The sequence below is a fragment of the Agelaius phoeniceus genome, chromosome 28 (assembly GCF_051311805.1).
Source record: "Agelaius phoeniceus isolate bAgePho1 chromosome 28, bAgePho1.hap1, whole genome shotgun sequence".
Lineage (NCBI taxonomy): Eukaryota > Metazoa > Chordata > Aves > Passeriformes > Icteridae > Agelaius > Agelaius phoeniceus.
In genome coordinates this window covers 5654194-5670042 of record NC_135292.1, presented here as the reverse complement: position 1 = coordinate 5670042, position 15849 = coordinate 5654194, and the positions used below count along the sequence as shown (strand labels likewise).

At 55.1% G+C, this 15849-nt stretch overlaps 1 protein-coding gene across 1 annotated transcript in view; it reads right to left on the bottom strand.

The window, feature by feature from the left end:
• Positions 1–9180, bottom strand: part of LOC129126583 (uncharacterized) — a 311266-nt gene extending 302086 nt beyond the window's left edge. Inside the window, exon 1 of the mRNA XM_077191255.1 lies at positions 9114–9180. Within this exon, the coding sequence (XP_077047370.1) occupies positions 9114–9180 (67 nt within the window). The remainder of the gene's footprint in view (positions 1–9113) is intronic.
• Between the last annotated feature and the right edge of the window lie 6669 nt (positions 9181–15849).

Here is a 15849-nt window from a genome sequence, read left to right as displayed (position 1 = left end):
TGTCGGAGGAGATGGGAGCTGGTCTGAAACCTCTTCCCACACTCCCCACACTCGTAGGGCCGTTCCCCAGTGTGGATCCTCTGGTGCCTGATCAGCTCGGAGTTCCACCTGAAGCTCTTCCCACACTCCACGCACGTGTGGGGCTTCTCCCCATCCTGGAGCTGCTCATGGAGCACCAGCTCCGAGCTCTGGCTCCATCTCCGGCCGCCTTCCCGGCCCAGGCTGGCTCTTTCCCCCTCACATCCCCGCCATCTGCGTTTGCAGCCCCTCCTCGTGCGGCATCTCCGGGCCTTTTCCTCCCCGTTGGCTTCCTGCGCCGTGGAGCCGCTCAAAACGGCCTCTGCCACCAGGTTCTGCCGCGGGCATTTGTCCTCCCTGCTCTCCATGCTCAGCTCCTGCTCTGGGCGAGGAAGGACAAGGACAGCATGGGATTTGCCTCCGTGCCACAGGCAAGGGCATCGAGATCCCCCCAGGCCATCTCTGGGGATGCACTGCCCGCTCTTGGCTCTCCCCATTTCGGGATGCCGGGGCTGTTTGGGCTCCCGGGCTCCCTTCTCCCCTCATTCTCTGCTCTGCGCTGCAGCGGCTCCAAGGAGTCCCCCCTGCCCCTCTCCAGGCTCTTGAGGCTCCCGCCAATGGCGGCGCTCCCCCCTCTCTGGCCTCCCCACTTTGGCCTCCTGGGGGACACAGGGCTCTGCTCCTCCAGGCTGCCTCTGCCGGCAGCCGCCACCGCCACCCCCCGATGTCCCCCCGAGGGGCCTTTTCCGCTCAGCCTTGGACTTCTTCATTCTCCAAACATCCCCCCAAAAACCCAACCCAGGGACCCCCCGGGATATCCGGGCCGGGCTCCCCCTCCCCGCTCACCTGCGCCATGGGGGGGCGATGATCCCACAGGTGGGGGCTGCGAATTCAGGCAGGGATCGAGACCGCGTGGCTCCCGCAGCTCAGCCTTGATCCGCCTTTGTCCCTCCTCTTCCTCTTCTGTCCGCTCCTCCTCTGTCTTATCTCCACCTCCCTCTCCTCCTCCCCCCTAACCCCGCCTCCTTCACTGCTCTTTCTCCTCCCGCTCCTCCTCTTCCATCCCCCCTCCTCCTCCTCCCCTGTCTAATCACCACCTCCTGCTCCTTTTCCATCCCGCCCCTTCCATTCCTTCTCCTCCTCCTCCCCCCTTACCCCGCCTCCTCCTCCCCCTCCATCCCTGCCCTTCCCTCCCTCCTCCTCCTCCCCCAGCAGCAGCCACACCCTCGGTGCCCCGTTCCCGCAGCCCTCGCAGCCCGCGGCAGCAGCGGCCGTGGAGCCGGGCCAGGTCGGCATGGGCAGCGCGGGGCTCTCGGCTGCTCCCAGCCGCTGCGGGCGGGGGGAACCCGGCCCGGGCCAAAGGAGAGGCAAACTGGGCAAACTGGGGGCACATCACAAAGCTAAGGATGCAGCAGAAAATGGAGCTGAAAGAGTTATATTAATATTCACTCCAAACGAGGAAGAACTGGAAATTCCAAAGTTTAGGGAAGCCGAGAAAAAAGAATTAAACAAGACAGGAAATGAACAAGATAAATCAGGGAAATAGAAACTTCTACATGGAAGACAATTACTTAATAAAATGTGCTTACTAGGAAAAGATTAGAAGACGTGCATCAGAAACCCCACTGGCATACTCAAGCTTTGTGTGATCATTTCTTAAGGAATTTTGGGTGCACTGGGATTTTTGGTGTAGCAAAGCAAGTCACTGAAAGATGCTTAATTTGCCAAAGGATAAATAAAAAGGTGATGAGAAAAACAACATTAGGAGGTCATGAGTTAGCTCGTCGACCATTACAAAATATCCAAGCAGAAGTTTAGATTTGTTAGCTTCTGGATTTATTTGGAAAAAAACCCATTTAATCTAGAAGAAAGAGAATATGCCATATGTTAGACAGGAGATTTTAGGAGAATAAAAATCTTTGAAGTATCAGAAACACCCGAGGAAAAAACCAAGAAAATAAAAAGGGGAAATGAAAGGGAGGGGAACAAGAGGAAAAGTCAGAAAGAGAGTGGGATCCTCTGCAGCTCTTGCCCCCTCCGTTGGCGGCCGAGGCGCCTGTCCCGGGTCCCGGCTCGCTGCCCGCCTCAGCTCCGCCTGCCCCGGTTTCCATCCCAGGTGCGGGCTCACTGCCCAGGGCAGCTCCACCTGCCCCGGCGCTGGCGGTGAATTTGTGTGCCCTGGCCCCACTGCCCGGCCCGCAGCCGCTCTGCCGGCCATGCTGGGCAAGATGGGGTTGCTCTGTCCTGCCGCGTGGGCCGAGGTCACCGCGCCGACCGCACCGAGGGCGGGTCCCAGCCATCCCATCCCCGGCTGCCCTGCCCGTGCCAGCTGCGCTGGGCAGCGCCGCTGCTGCTGCTGCCGGGGTCTCCCACCTGCCTTTTCTCTGCCGGGAGCTGCCGGATCAGCCGCCAGAAGCCATGTGGGGGCTGCCCACGCTCCGGCTCGGCCTCCACGGGAAGATCCCCCTCTGGCGATTCCGGCAGCACACCCTGCCCACACTCCGACCGAGCCTCGGCGGGATATCCTCCCCTGACCCCTCCTGCTCTGAGTTACGTCCCCTTGGTAACCACAGCTCCGGCTGTTCAGGGAAAATCCCTCTCTCTACAGGAAGCACCTTATCGAAACACTAGGAGCTCAGTTAAAAGGCAGCCCTCTCCAAATTCTTTCTCAAAACACGGGAGAAAGGCTACAGAAGGTAAAAAAGTGAAAGAGTTAGATGAAGGGATTGCTCTATTGCCGTTGAGAGAGGTTCCCATGGCAGGGATGCGCTGCCCCGCCCCGCGGGAGCCACCGGCGCCCCTGCCGGCCGCGCCCGGAACTGCACCCAAGGGGAAAGCGCCGCAGCCGAAAGGCCGGGACCGGCTCCGGGCTCTGTTTGTTGTCACTGCCGGAGCTGTTGATACACACTACTATTATTATATTATACACACTAGTAAAGAACCGTTATTCCTAATCCCATATCTTTGCCTGAGAGCCCCTTGATTTCACTATCCTAAAAATTAAGAGGGAGGGGGTTTGCATTCTCCATTCCAAGAGAGGCTTTTTCTGCCTTCCCAAGCAGACACCTGTCTTGTAAAGCAAGACAAGCACCCACAGGCACTGAGGGGGGCTGCAGGAGGGGCAGAAGAAGGCCCTGCAGCACTTGGGCACAAAGGCCCAGCAGGTGAATGCAAGAAGGGAGCAGCAAAAGGCCAAGCTGAAGGCAAAGGCCAGGGCAGAGCTCCTACAGCCCCTGAGGGATCAGCCCCAGGGCCCAAGGGGGCCCCAGCACCCAGGGCACGGCTCGGCCACAAGCACCCGGCAGAGGCATTGCCCTCCTCGGCAGGGCACAGCCCACCCAAACAGCCCCTGGCAAGGAATCAGGGCTCCGGCTGCAGGGCACAAGGACACTGCAAGCACAGACAGCAGCACCCTCAGGACCAGCAAGTCCAGCCCGTGATGGACATGGATTGGCAGGGCTGTCACAGCTCCCATCACACCAGGGACCCTCCACACTGGAGCCCTTGAGAACATTCAGGTGGGTCTGCATTGAGAGGAGGCATTTTCTGATGGACACAGGGGCCTCTCAATCTGCTCTGAATCTTAGACCTAAAGGGGAAAATAGTACAGGAATATTTTAATTTTTAAGGGAATGAGTGGGAAAGATGAGCAGGTATGATTTGTTCAACCACTATTAGAAGCTGTGGGGGATAGGTTTGAAATAAATGAATTTCTTTTTCTTCCTCCTGTGATTGTAATTAACTAGGAAGGAGTTTGAGAGCTGGATTTTAATACTGTAAAAAGGGATACAGAGGCTAGTTCTGTTGTACCTCTGTGTCAAAAGTCTGACAAGGCCTATGCTGAAGTGAACCCAGAAGTGTGGGCAGCCCCAGGGAAATACAGAAAATTAGATATGGAGCCTCTACAAATTAAAGCAACCAGGACAGGCAATACCCTGTTCCAAGAGAGGGAAGGAAGGGCTCTCAGCCTGGTATTGAGTCCCTGTTAAAGGCAGGGCTTTTGGAGCCAAGGATGTCTCCCTACAACACTCCTATCCTGCCAGTCAACAAACTGGATGGATGGACACAAGGGGGAAACACAGAATTTTCAAGTGTTAAGATTAACTGAGGCAAGTGGCCTGGGCCTTCCAGACAGGGAAAAAGAATTTGAATTATAGGTGGACGTTAAACAGGGTCTTGCCAAAGGAATTCTTGTGCTAAAATGTTTAACCCAGTGGCCAGAGAGCAGCCTCATTGTCTGCAGAATTGTGCAGCCACAGCTTCCGTGGGGGCAGAGGCCTGAAAACTGATGACAACAGGAGGATCTCCTAGAGTTCAAGTCTGGCATCAAGTTAAAGCTTTGACAACCAAAAGAGCCTCTCAATGGATGAGCAGGGCTCGGTGATTACAGTATGAAACTTGTTCAATGGCACAGGAGGATTCAGAACTGAGGACAGGGCAAGGGTTTAACCCAGCCTCCTGTTTGAACAGCCTGGAGAGGGGCTGGCAAGGAACCCAGGACTGCACTCAAGGGACAGAGCTCCCGAGCCAGGCTGGGAGAGATTGATGGGACATTCCCTGGCCTGAGGGAGACAATGTGTTTGTGGATGGCTCTGCAAGGGCAGCAGGAGGGAAAAGAGCTACAAGACAGGCTGTTATTAAGGAAGGGGAATCAGACAAAGCGCAGGTCACCGCCCCATGCTCAGCTCAACCCGCGGAGCTGTGGGTGCTTGTAAGAGCCTGGCACTGAAATGCCCTGAGCAGGAAGGCTTCAAAATCTTCTGCTGACACCATGGCACCTAACAGGGGGGCAAAAGCAATTCTGACTGCTTCAGCAAGCACTGGATCACTTATTAACCTATTTCTAAAAGAAATAATTCAAAGATAATGGATTGTGGAAGCAATAGATTCAGATGGGGAACTCATTTTACAGGAAAGACCCTTCAGGGGGTTATGGCAGCTTTAGGAATACAATGGGACCTCCATAACCCCTGGCAAGCCCAGAGCTCGGGCTGGGTAGAAAGAATGAATGGGGAAATAAAGAAACACCTTTGGAAGCCGGAGATGGAAACCAAGATGCCATGGGTACAGCTTTTGCCATTGGCTTTGGCAAGGAAAAGAGCCAGACCCAAGGCAGATATTCAATTATCTCCCTTGGAATTCATGTCTGGAATTCCTTACCTGGGCAATTCTCCACCTAGTGCAGGGTGGAAATAAGGGATGTAAATTTAAGGCAGGCTGTAGCCAGGATCCTGTCTCCTGTGGAATCTCTCCCCCAGGAAGCTGGGCTGGCACAGAGCCTGCCCTGGGACTTTGCTGTTGCCAACACCCAGCCAGGACCTCGGCTCCTGCCTAAGGAGTGCAAAGCAGCACCACTGGTGGCCAAGGGGCCCACGCCAAGTGTCCCTGAGGCCAGAAACAGCCGCCAGCACAGCTGAGCACGGGGGGACCCCTCAGCCTGGCCTCAGGGGCTCTGAAGCCCCGGAGATTTGCACTTCCCGCCTGCAGCAGGACCATGGGAGCCGCCCTGAGCCTGCCCTGAAGGCAACGCAGCAGCAGCCAGGGCTCCACAGCGGGCCAAGCCCCTGGGCCTGCCCACAGATCCTCTGCTCAAACCCTCGGGAATCCTGGCCACCCTCCCCTGGCACCTCCAGCCACTGCGGCCAAGCCTCGCTGCCGCTGCTGCAGCTCCAGCGCTGGCTGGGCCTGCACTGCCACAGCTGCTGGGGAGCACCGCGGCACAATTCCACCCTGGGGCTCACTCACACCCACACTCTGGGCTGACTGCGACTGCACTGCTGCAAAATGTACCCATCCTGCTTCTTTTAAATCTTATTTCTCTGCTCAGAAAGGTTTCTCTACTCAAAGGTTTGCCTTTGGGAAAGAAATTTTAAAGGTTTTATTTAAGGGGTTCCCAGTCTGTTTGGATGTTAAACTCATCTCCACCACTCAATGGAGACGAGTTTAACATCCGAACAGACTGGGAATAGCCCAAAAGACACCCACAGAGATAACGACCAGCAACAAAACATCAACGCCCCGCAGCAAACAGCAACCAACAGCTACCCCAGACACTGCCCCCGGCACAGCTGGAGACACCTGGTCTGGAAAAGGCTGAGAAGGAAATCCAGGAGTGTGGACCGAATTCACAGCAGAGGGGAAGAAATCCGAGTCTAATAGGAAACCAAACACTAAAAACTTACACGACTTGGAAGCAATGAACATTAAAGCAGTGGATTTAGATTGGTTCAGACTACGTAAAGTTTAGGAAAAATCGAGTAAAACTGACATGTCATGGAATGATGTTTTCTGCACAGCTGGGCTATGTGTGGATGAAAGTATTTCTGTTGCACATCCTGGCCAGAACCAAGTAATGCCTTGACTCTCTCACACTAAAGAGATTCTTGGAGAGTTTTTGTTTTCCCTACAGTTTCAGTGATAAGATTACAACATGAGAAACATTTTTTATAATAATCCTACTTTATATTGTCAGGTAGGTTTGGGACAGAAGGGTGAGAATCAATTTTTGGTCTGGGTTTTTCCATGTTCGCCTTTATGTTGCATTTTGCAAAATTGAAGAGCTTTAACCGTGATACTTTTAACTCTTAAATAGTTAATACTTTTTTTTAAAAAAGCAGGGTGAAGCTGCAAAGGGAAACAGCAAATGGAGAATGTTGGGAAAACTTTACTATAAATAAATGGGGGGGAAATTGAGATGAGGGACTACATTTTGTTCATCATGAAAAAGAGACCAGTGTGTTACAAGAGTTGTCTGCTGACTATTTCTGTACTACTTCATGAGATATGAGCTACAAGGATACCAGGGAAGGGGTTGCAGGAGCCCACACATAGTCCCACGCAGCAAATGGTACAAACAGATAACTCACAGAAATAACGACCAGGGAAAGGCTGGGGAAAGGGCAGGGGCAGATAAACACCCAGCAGGGAAACCTTTCCCGATGACAAATGGTACAAGCAGATAACTCACAGAGATAACGACCAGGGAAAAGCTGGGGAAGGGGCAGGGGCAGATAAACAGTCTGCAAGGCAGGATATTTGCTTGCTTAAGCTTGATAGGGCACAGTTTGCAAGGCAGGACATTTGCTTGCTTAAGCTTGATAGGGCACATATTGCATTAATCATAAGATTTTGGTAATTTTCCACAGAGAAGTCACCAAATAAGGACATAGGGTGAAGAAGACGCGGCTGAGGAAGACTCCGCAGCCTTTTATCACCGACCACCAGGAGACAGAAGGATGACCCCCTAGCAACAACCAGCGCAGGCGCAGAGAACTCCGAGATAACATGGACTCCTGAAGGATGGAGAGGATAAAAGGACTGAATCAGAAACTAGTTGGGGCGGCAGTAGGTGGAGCTGAGACTCCCCTGTCGCCCAGCGCTGAGCCTTTGCTTACGTAGTATAGCTGCTTCAATAATTAATAAATTCTTTGATTGGAAATTACTCGTTTTGAGTCAATTTTATAACAATGGGGTGTCCAGGGGGTCCCTGTGCCCAGGAAAGGGGGTGCACGGGCCCCGGTGTTGAGGAAGGTGGTGGGTGGGGGCTGTGGAAGGCAGGAGTGGGGGTCCAGGGGGTGCTGGGGTCAAGGAAAAGCGGGGGCTGGGGTGTCTGAGAGGGGGAGGGCCGGGAAAGGGGGTGCAGGGGGGCATTGGTGCTGCATGAGGGGGTGCAGGAGGGTCCCCGTGCTGGATAAGGGGGTGCAGGGGGGGTCCCTGTGCCTGAGAACGGAGGGTTTGGGAGGGTTCCAGTCTCAGATATGGGGGTGCACGGGGGTCCTGGTGCAGTGGAATGGGGGCTCAGGGGGTCCTGGTGCTGTATAAGGGGATGCAGTGGGGTCCCGGTGCCCAGGAATGGGGGTTCAGGGGTGCCGGTGCCAGATAATGGCCTGGCTGGGATCTGGTGCTGGGAAAAGGGGTGCAGGGGGTCCCAGGGCCAGATAACGGGATTCACTGGGGTCCCGGTGCCCGGGAATGGGGTTCCGGGGGGTTCCATTCCCGAGTTCCGGGGTTCAAGGGGTCCTGGTGCCTGAAAATTGAGGTTCAGGGGGTCCCGGTGCCGGATAAGGGGATGTAGTGGATCCCGGTGCCCAGAAATTGGGGTTCAGGGCGGTTTCCCTGCCCGGGAATGGGGGCTCAGGGGGTTCCAGGCTGCAGATAAGGGGGTGCAGGGGTTATCGGGGCTGAGGAAGGGGGTACAGGGGGGGGTCCCAGTGCCCCAAAATGAACGTTCAAGGGGGGTCTCTTGACCCCCTGGAGCCCCAGGGGACCCTCCGGGATCCCCTGGAACCCCTTCCAGGAAGCTCCGGCAATGAAGAACTGGGGGGACGCCGAAATTTGGGAGATCTGGGGGTCCAAAAGCCGAGGAAAAGGGCGGGTCTGGGGTCTGGGAAGGACGAGGTGGCCGGGAATGGGCGTGCAGGGCGTCCCAGAGCACTGACGGGGGTGCGGAGGGATCCTAGGCCCGGATTAGGGGGGGCAGGGGGGTCCCAGTGCCCAAAAATTGGGGTTCAGGGGGTTCCCGTGCCGGGGAATGCGGGTTCGGGGGGGAGTTTCCTTACAGGAATTTGGGATTCAAGGGGGTCCCGGTGGCCGGGAATTGCGGTTCCGGGGGCGTCAGTGACCAGAAATGGGGATTCAGGGGGGTCCTGGGGCCACATGAGGGGGTACGGGGCGGTGCCAATGCTGGGCAAGGGGGTACAGGGGGTCCCTGTGCCCAGAAATGGGCGCTCAAGGGGGTCCGCGTGCTTCAGGGGGGTCCCGGTGCTGAAAAAGGGTGCTGAGGGGGTCACAGGACCGAAAATGGGGGTTCAGGGGAGTCCCGGTACCCGGGAATGGAGGTTTAGGGAGTTCCCGGTGCCCAGGAATTGCGGTTCAGGGGGGTCCCGGTGAACAGAAATGGGGGTTCAGGGGATCTCGGTGCCAGATGAGGGGGTACAGGGGGGTCCCGGTGCTGGGGAAGTGGAGTGAGGGGGGGTGACATGACCCAAAATGGGGGTTCAGGAGGGTTCCCCTGCCCGGGAATGGAAGATCAAGGGGGTCCCGGTGCCCGGGAATTGCGGTTCAGGGGGGTCCCGGTTTCGGGGGGTCCCACTCACCTTTGGTCGCGGCCCCCGGGTCCCCCAGGAGCCCCCGGAGCACCCCCAGCCCCAGCGCTGGGGCCATCGCAGCCGTCCCCGATCGCGGCTGCAGAGACGCGAAAGCGAAAGTGCCCGAGGGAGCGCGGGGGGAGGGGGAAAGGGCGAATTCCAGGGAATTCACCTGGATCCCCTCCTGGCACCCCTCTGGATCCCTCGGGGATCCGCCTGGGACCCTCCAGGGCCGCGCCCTGCGGGACCCCCGGGCCGGGCTCTGCTGAACTCCCGGCCCTGCGCTCAAACTCTGCCCGGACCCCGCTGGGCTCGGCCCAAAGCCGGGCAAGCAGCGGGAGCAGCGGAGCCAATTTTTGCTGCGGGTGCGGGTCCCACCCCCGGCGGAGCAGGGCTGGGCGCTGGGACCCGATCCCTGATTCCCAATCTCCTTCTCTCTCGCTCTCTCTCTGCTGTTCTCTCCCTTTCCTTTGGGGGATCATAAATCCCAGAGCGGCCACAGAGCCCCGTGCCCAGGCCGGGTTTCCCAGCAAAGGGAGGCTGGGGCTGAGGTGCCCCGGGCTGGCCGGGAATGGGGGCCCGGGGCTCCCTGGGCTCACGGAAATGGGGGATCCAGGGGCTGGGAGAGGAGGATACCCGGGAAAGGGGGTGCAGGGGGGTGTTGGTGCAGGATAAGGGGGTGCAGGGGGGGTCCCAGTGCCCGGGAATGGGGTTGGGAGGGGGGGGTGGGCAGCAGCTGCTGGAGAGAGACTGGGACAGACTGGAATGGACTGGGACAGACTGGGAAAAGAACCCACTGGGAGCAGAACTGAGGCAGCAGAGATCATACTGGGATATACGGGGACCACACTGAGGGCTACTGGGAACATGCAGGGGACAATTGAGATTGGACTGGGAATGGTTTGGATCATCCTGGGACTGACTGGAATCATACTGGGAGTGATCAGATCTGTAGTAGGGGTGAAGAAGAGAAACTGGAATAATGCAGGGAGCAACTGGGATCATACTGGGAGCAGCTGCCCCATGCTGGGGTCATACTGGGATCATACTGGGACTGATGGGGTGACACTTGGAGTGACTGGCATAGTACTGGGAGTGTCTGGGAGTAACTGGGATCAAACTGGAGGTGACTGGACTTATACTGGGAGCAACTGGGACCACAGCGGGGGCAAATGGCATCGGGTAAGGTGTGACCGGGCTCATCCTGGAAGTGCCTGGGGCCACACTGGGCTCTTACTGAGAGGGACTGAGAGTGAAAGGAACCATACAGGGCATGACTGGGAGCCGCTGGGACCGTGTCGGGGGCAACTGGGATCCTACCGGGAGTGATTTGGACCATACTGGGAGTGACCGGGAGCCACCGGTGAGGCGGCGGCGGAGCTGGGAGGCGGCCGCAGCGCAGGTGGGAGCCGCGCTGGGTTGTGCGGGGGCTGGGGGCTCGCTGCGGGCCTCGGGGGCGGCAGGGGGCTCAGGCGGGTTCCTTGTGCCGTGTCCGGCCCGTGGTGCCGCTGCCGTGAGGGCGCTGCGGGAGCGGCTGCCCGCGGTCTCCTTGCGGCCGCTGCCTCGGCAGGAGCCGCTGCCGGAGCAGCGCTGGCTCGGCCCGGTTCCTGTGGCTGGCACAGGGGCGGCTGCCCCGTGCCCGCGGCTGTGCGGGGAAATTCACGTGGCCGGAGGTTTCTGTGCCCCGAGGAGACAGAGGAGTCCTGTACAAGTGACTTTATTGCTGGGCAGAGGGAGAGGCCGTGGGGCATTTGCCGTGCGCTCGCTGCCATTGTTGTAGTTCGCAGCCTCCTTTTTATCCTCATTTTCCCGGCTCATCTCCCTCTCCCTTTGCCCACTGGCTGAGGTACTTGGAAGGTTCAGACCTCCCGATCTGCCAACTGCACGTCCTCGTTAATGTGCACCCCCACTTTTGTAGAACAGCCGATATTCACGGCTCTGTTAAGTCTTTTTTGTTCTCGACGTTCAGGAATTTAGCGGGACTTTCTGTGAGCAGCAGTCCATGTTAATTAATAACATTTATTGAAGCTGGTGGTTTCGCCCCTTACTTCCTTATCTACAAGTCCCTGGCCCCTCGCTCAGCTGCTGAATGAGCTGCACTCTCAAGGTGTGGAGCACGGTAAAAAGGTGAGAGGTGCTGTAGCACATCAGAGCAGAAGCAGCATTCGTTTAACCCATGGTCTGCCAGGGAACCACAAAACCATGTCCCATTCCCATCTTTTCCACGTTTGGACTGGTACATGAGCTGCTTTTTTGTTTCCTTTGTTATCTGTTTCACCACTTTTGCTTTGTCATCTATTTGCCAAGACCAGTTGGAGTCATTTGATTTTCCACAAACTCCTCTTTTCTCTGCTATCAGATGATCTGATCCCGTCCCATGGTGAAATGTTGTGTTCCTCATTTCAGTGGATTGCTCAGCAGGAAGGTCAGGAGCTGGAGCTGTCTGGTTGGTTATTCCGAGGACAGCTTGTAATCTAATGGTGCCATTGAAATGAGGAATGGGTTCTGTGGCTCCTGATATGAATTGGTTTGGGTTCCCAGGGGCTGGTCCATGGTGTTGTAGGATTTGTTCTGCTGGCCGTTCATCTTCTCCCCATCTTTGGCCGCTCTCTCCAGCCAGGGCTGCATCAATTGACCATTTGTCTCTAATTAAATCATCAAATACTTGGATTCCCAACTGATTTCCCGGAACTTGTGGTAGCAAGAACATCTCAGTGCTCTAATCCACCCTATATAACATAGACAGTGACAGCACACGTTGGAGTGGGCAGAGGGATGATTCCCCCCCATTTATTTATAGTGAAGTTTTCCCAACATTCTCCATTTGCTGTTTCCCTTTGCAGCTTCACCCGTTTCTCTTGCAGGGTCAGATATCCTCACCCCGGGCTCTGCCTTGAGCTGTGCAAATTCCATCAGTGCAAGCAGGCAGAGCTCGGGGTGAGGGGCAGGGGGAATCAGCCCAATTCCTGCCCCAGGCAAGAGACCCAGGTACATTGGCCAGGCTTTGCCCAGCAGGGTTCATTTGCATTCCTAAAGCTCCTCTCCTGGCTGACTAGAACCAAAGCTTCTCTTCCAGGGCTGCCATCTGGTGAGTCACATGTGGCCCCCGGAATCTGCTTTTTTAAAAAAAGTATTAACTATTTAAGAGTTAAAAGTATCACGGTTAAAGCTCTTCAATTTTGCAAAATGCAACATAAAGGCGAACATGGAAAAACCCAGACCAAAAATTGATTCTCACCCTTCTGTCCCAAACCTACCTGACAATATAAAGTAGGATTATTATAAAAAATGTTTCTCATGTTGTAATCTTATCACTGAAACTGTAGGGAAAACAAAAACTCTCCAAGAATCTCTTTAGTGTGAGAGAGTCAAGGCATTACTTGGTTCTGGCCAGGATGTGCAACAGAAATACTTTCATCCACAAATAGCCTGGCTGAGCAGAAAACATCATTCCATGACATGTCAGTTTTACTCGATTTTTCCTAAACTTTACGTAGTCTGAACCAATCTAAATCCACTGCTTTAATGTTCATTGCTTCCAAGTCGTGTAAGTTTTTAGTGTTTGGTTTCCTATTAGACTCGGATTTCTTCCCCGCTGCTGTGAATTCGGTCCACACTCCTGGATTTCCTTCTCAGCCTTTTCCAGACCAGGTGTCTCCAGCTGTGCCGGGGGCAGTGTCTGGGGTAGCTGTTGGTTGCTGTTTGCTGCGGGGCGTTGATGTTTTGTTGCTGGTCGTTATCTCTGTGGGTGTCTTTTGGGCTATTCCCAGTCTGTTCGGATGTTAAACTCGTCTCTATTGAGTGGTGGAGATGAGTTTAACATCGGAACAGACTGGGAACCCCTTAAATAAAACCTTTAAAATTTCTTTCCCAAAGGCAAACCTTTGAGTAGAGAAACCTTTCTGAGCAGAGAAATAAGATTTAAAAGAAGCAGGATGGGTACATTTTGCAGCAATGCAGTCGCAGGCAGCCCAGAGTGTGGGTGTGAGTGAGCCCCAGGGTGGAATTGTGCCGCGGTGCTCCCCAGCAGCTGTGGCAGTGCAGGCCCAGCCAGCGCTGGAGCTGCAGCAGCGGCAGCGAGGCTTGGCCGCAGTGGCTGGAGGTGCCAGGGGAGGGTGGCCAGGATTCCCGAGGGTTTGAGCAGAGGATCTGTGGGCAGGCCCAGGGGCTTGGCCCGCTGTGGAGCCCTGGCTGCTGCTGCGTTGCCTTCAGGGCAGGCTCAGGGGCGGCTCCCATGGTCCTGCTGCAGGCGGGAAGTGCAAATCTCCGGGGCTTCAGAGCCCCTGAGGCCAGGCTGAGGGGTCCCCCCGTGCTCAGCTGTGCTGGCGGCTGTTTCTGGCCTCAGGGACACTTGGCGTGGGCCCCTTGGCCACCAGTGGTGCTGCTTTGCACTCCTTAGGCAGGAGCCGATGGCCTGGCTGGGTGTTGGCAACAGCAAAGTCCCAGGGCAGGCTCTGTGCCAGCCCAGCTTCCTGGGGGAGAGATTCCACAGGAGACAGGATTCTGGCTACAGCCTGCCTTAAATTTACATCCCTTATTTCCACCCTGCACTAGGTGGAGAATTGCCCAGGTAAGGAATTCCAGACATGAATTCCAAGGGAGATAATTGAATATCTGCCTTGGGTCTGGCTCTTTTTCTTGCCAAAGCCAATGGCAAAAGCTGTACCCATGGCATCTTGGTTTCCATCTCCGGCTTCCAAAGGTGTTTCTTTATTTCCCCATTCATTCTTTCTACCCAGCCCGAGCTCTGGGCTTGCCAGGGGTTATGGAGGTCCCATTGTATTCCTAAAGCTGCCATAACCCCCTGAAGGGTCTTTCCTGTAAAATGAGTTCCCCATCTGAATCTATTGCTTCCACAATCCATTATCTTTGAATTATTTCTTTTAGAAATAGGTTAATAAGTGATCCAGTGATTGCTGAAGCAGTCAGAATTGCTTTTGCCCCCCTGTTAGGTGCCATGGTGTCAGCAGAAGATTTTGAAGCCTTCCTGCTCAGGGCATTTCAGTGCCAGGCTCTTACAAGCACCCACAGCTCCGCGGGTTGAGCTGAGCATGGGGCGGTGACCTGCGCTTTGTCTGATTCCCCGTCCTTAATAACAGCCTGTCTTGTAGCTCTTTTCCCTTCTGCTGCCCTTGCAGAGCCATCCACAAACACATTGTCTCCCTCAGGCCAGGGAATGTCCCATCAATCTCTCCCAGCCTGGCTCGGGAGCTCTGTCCCTTGAGTGCAGTCCTGGGTTCCTTGCCAGCCCCTCTCCAGGCTGTTCAAACAGGAGGCTGGGTTAAACCCTTGCCCTGTCCTCAGTTCTGAATCCTCCTGTGCCATTGAACAAGTTTCATACTGTAATCACCGAGCCCTGCTCATCCATTGAGAGGCTCTTTTGGTTGTCAAAGCTTTAACTTGATGCCAGACTTGAACTCTAGGAGATCCTCCTGTTGTCATCAGTTTTCAGGCCTCTGCTCCCACGGAAGCTGTGGCTGCACAATTCTGCAGACAATGAGGCTGCTCTCTGGCCACTGGGTTAAACATTTTAGCACAAGAATTCCTTTGGCAAGACCCTGTTTAACATCCACCTATAATTCAAATTCTTTTTCCCTGTCTGGAAGGCCCAGGCCACTCGCCTCAGTTAATCTTAATTTTAACACTTGAAAATTCTGTGTTTCCTCCTTGTGTCCATCCATCCAGTTTGTTGACTGGCAGGATAGGAGTGTTGTAGGGAGACACCCTTGGCTCCAATGCCCTGCCTTTAACAGGGACTCAATACCAGGCTGTGAGCCCTTCCTTCCCTCTCTTGGAACAGGGTATTGCTTGTCCTGGTTGCTTTAATTTGTAGAGGCTCCATATCTAATTTTCTGTATTTCCCTGGGGCTGCCCACACTTCTGGGTTCACTTCAGCATAGGTCTTGTCAGACTTTTGACACAGAGGTACAACAGAACTAGCCTCTGTATCCCTTTTTACAGTATTAAAATCCAGCTCTCAAAGTCCTTCCTAGTTAATTACAATCACAGGAGGAAGAAAAAGAAATTCATTTATTTCAAACCTATCCCCCACAGCTTCTAATAGTGGTTGAACAAATCATACCTGCTCATCTTTCCCACTCATTCCCTTAAAAATTAAAATATTCCTTTACTATTTTCCCCTTTAGGTCTAAGATTCAGAGCAGATTGAGAGGCCCCTGTGTCCATCAGGAAATGCCTCCTCTCAATGCAGACCCACCTGAATGTTCTCAAGGGCTCCAGTGTGGAGGGTCCCGGGTGTGATGGGAGCTGTGTCAGCCCTGCCAATCCATGTCCATCACGGGCTGGACTTGCTGGTCCTGAGGGTGCTGCTGTCTCTGCTTGCAGTGTCCTTGTGCCCTGCAGCCGGAGCCCTGATTCCTTGCCAGGGGCTGTTTGGGTGGGCTGTGCCCTGCCGAGGAGGGCAATGCCTCTGCCGGGTGCTTGTGGCCGAGCCGTGCCCTGGGTGCTGGGGCCCCCTTGGGCCCTGGGGCTGATCCCTCAGGGGCTGTAGGAGCTCTGCCCTGGCCTTTGCCTTCAGCTTGGCCTTTTGCTGCTCCCTTCTTGCATTCACCTGCTGGGCCTTTGTGCCCAAGTGCTGCAGGGCCTTCTTCTGCCCCTCCTGCAGCCCCCCTCAGTGCCTGTGGGTGCTTGTCTTGCTTTACAAGACAGGTGTCTGCTTGGGAAGGCAGAAAAAGCCTCTCTTGGAATGGAGAATGCAAACCCCCTCCCTCTTAATTTTTAGGAT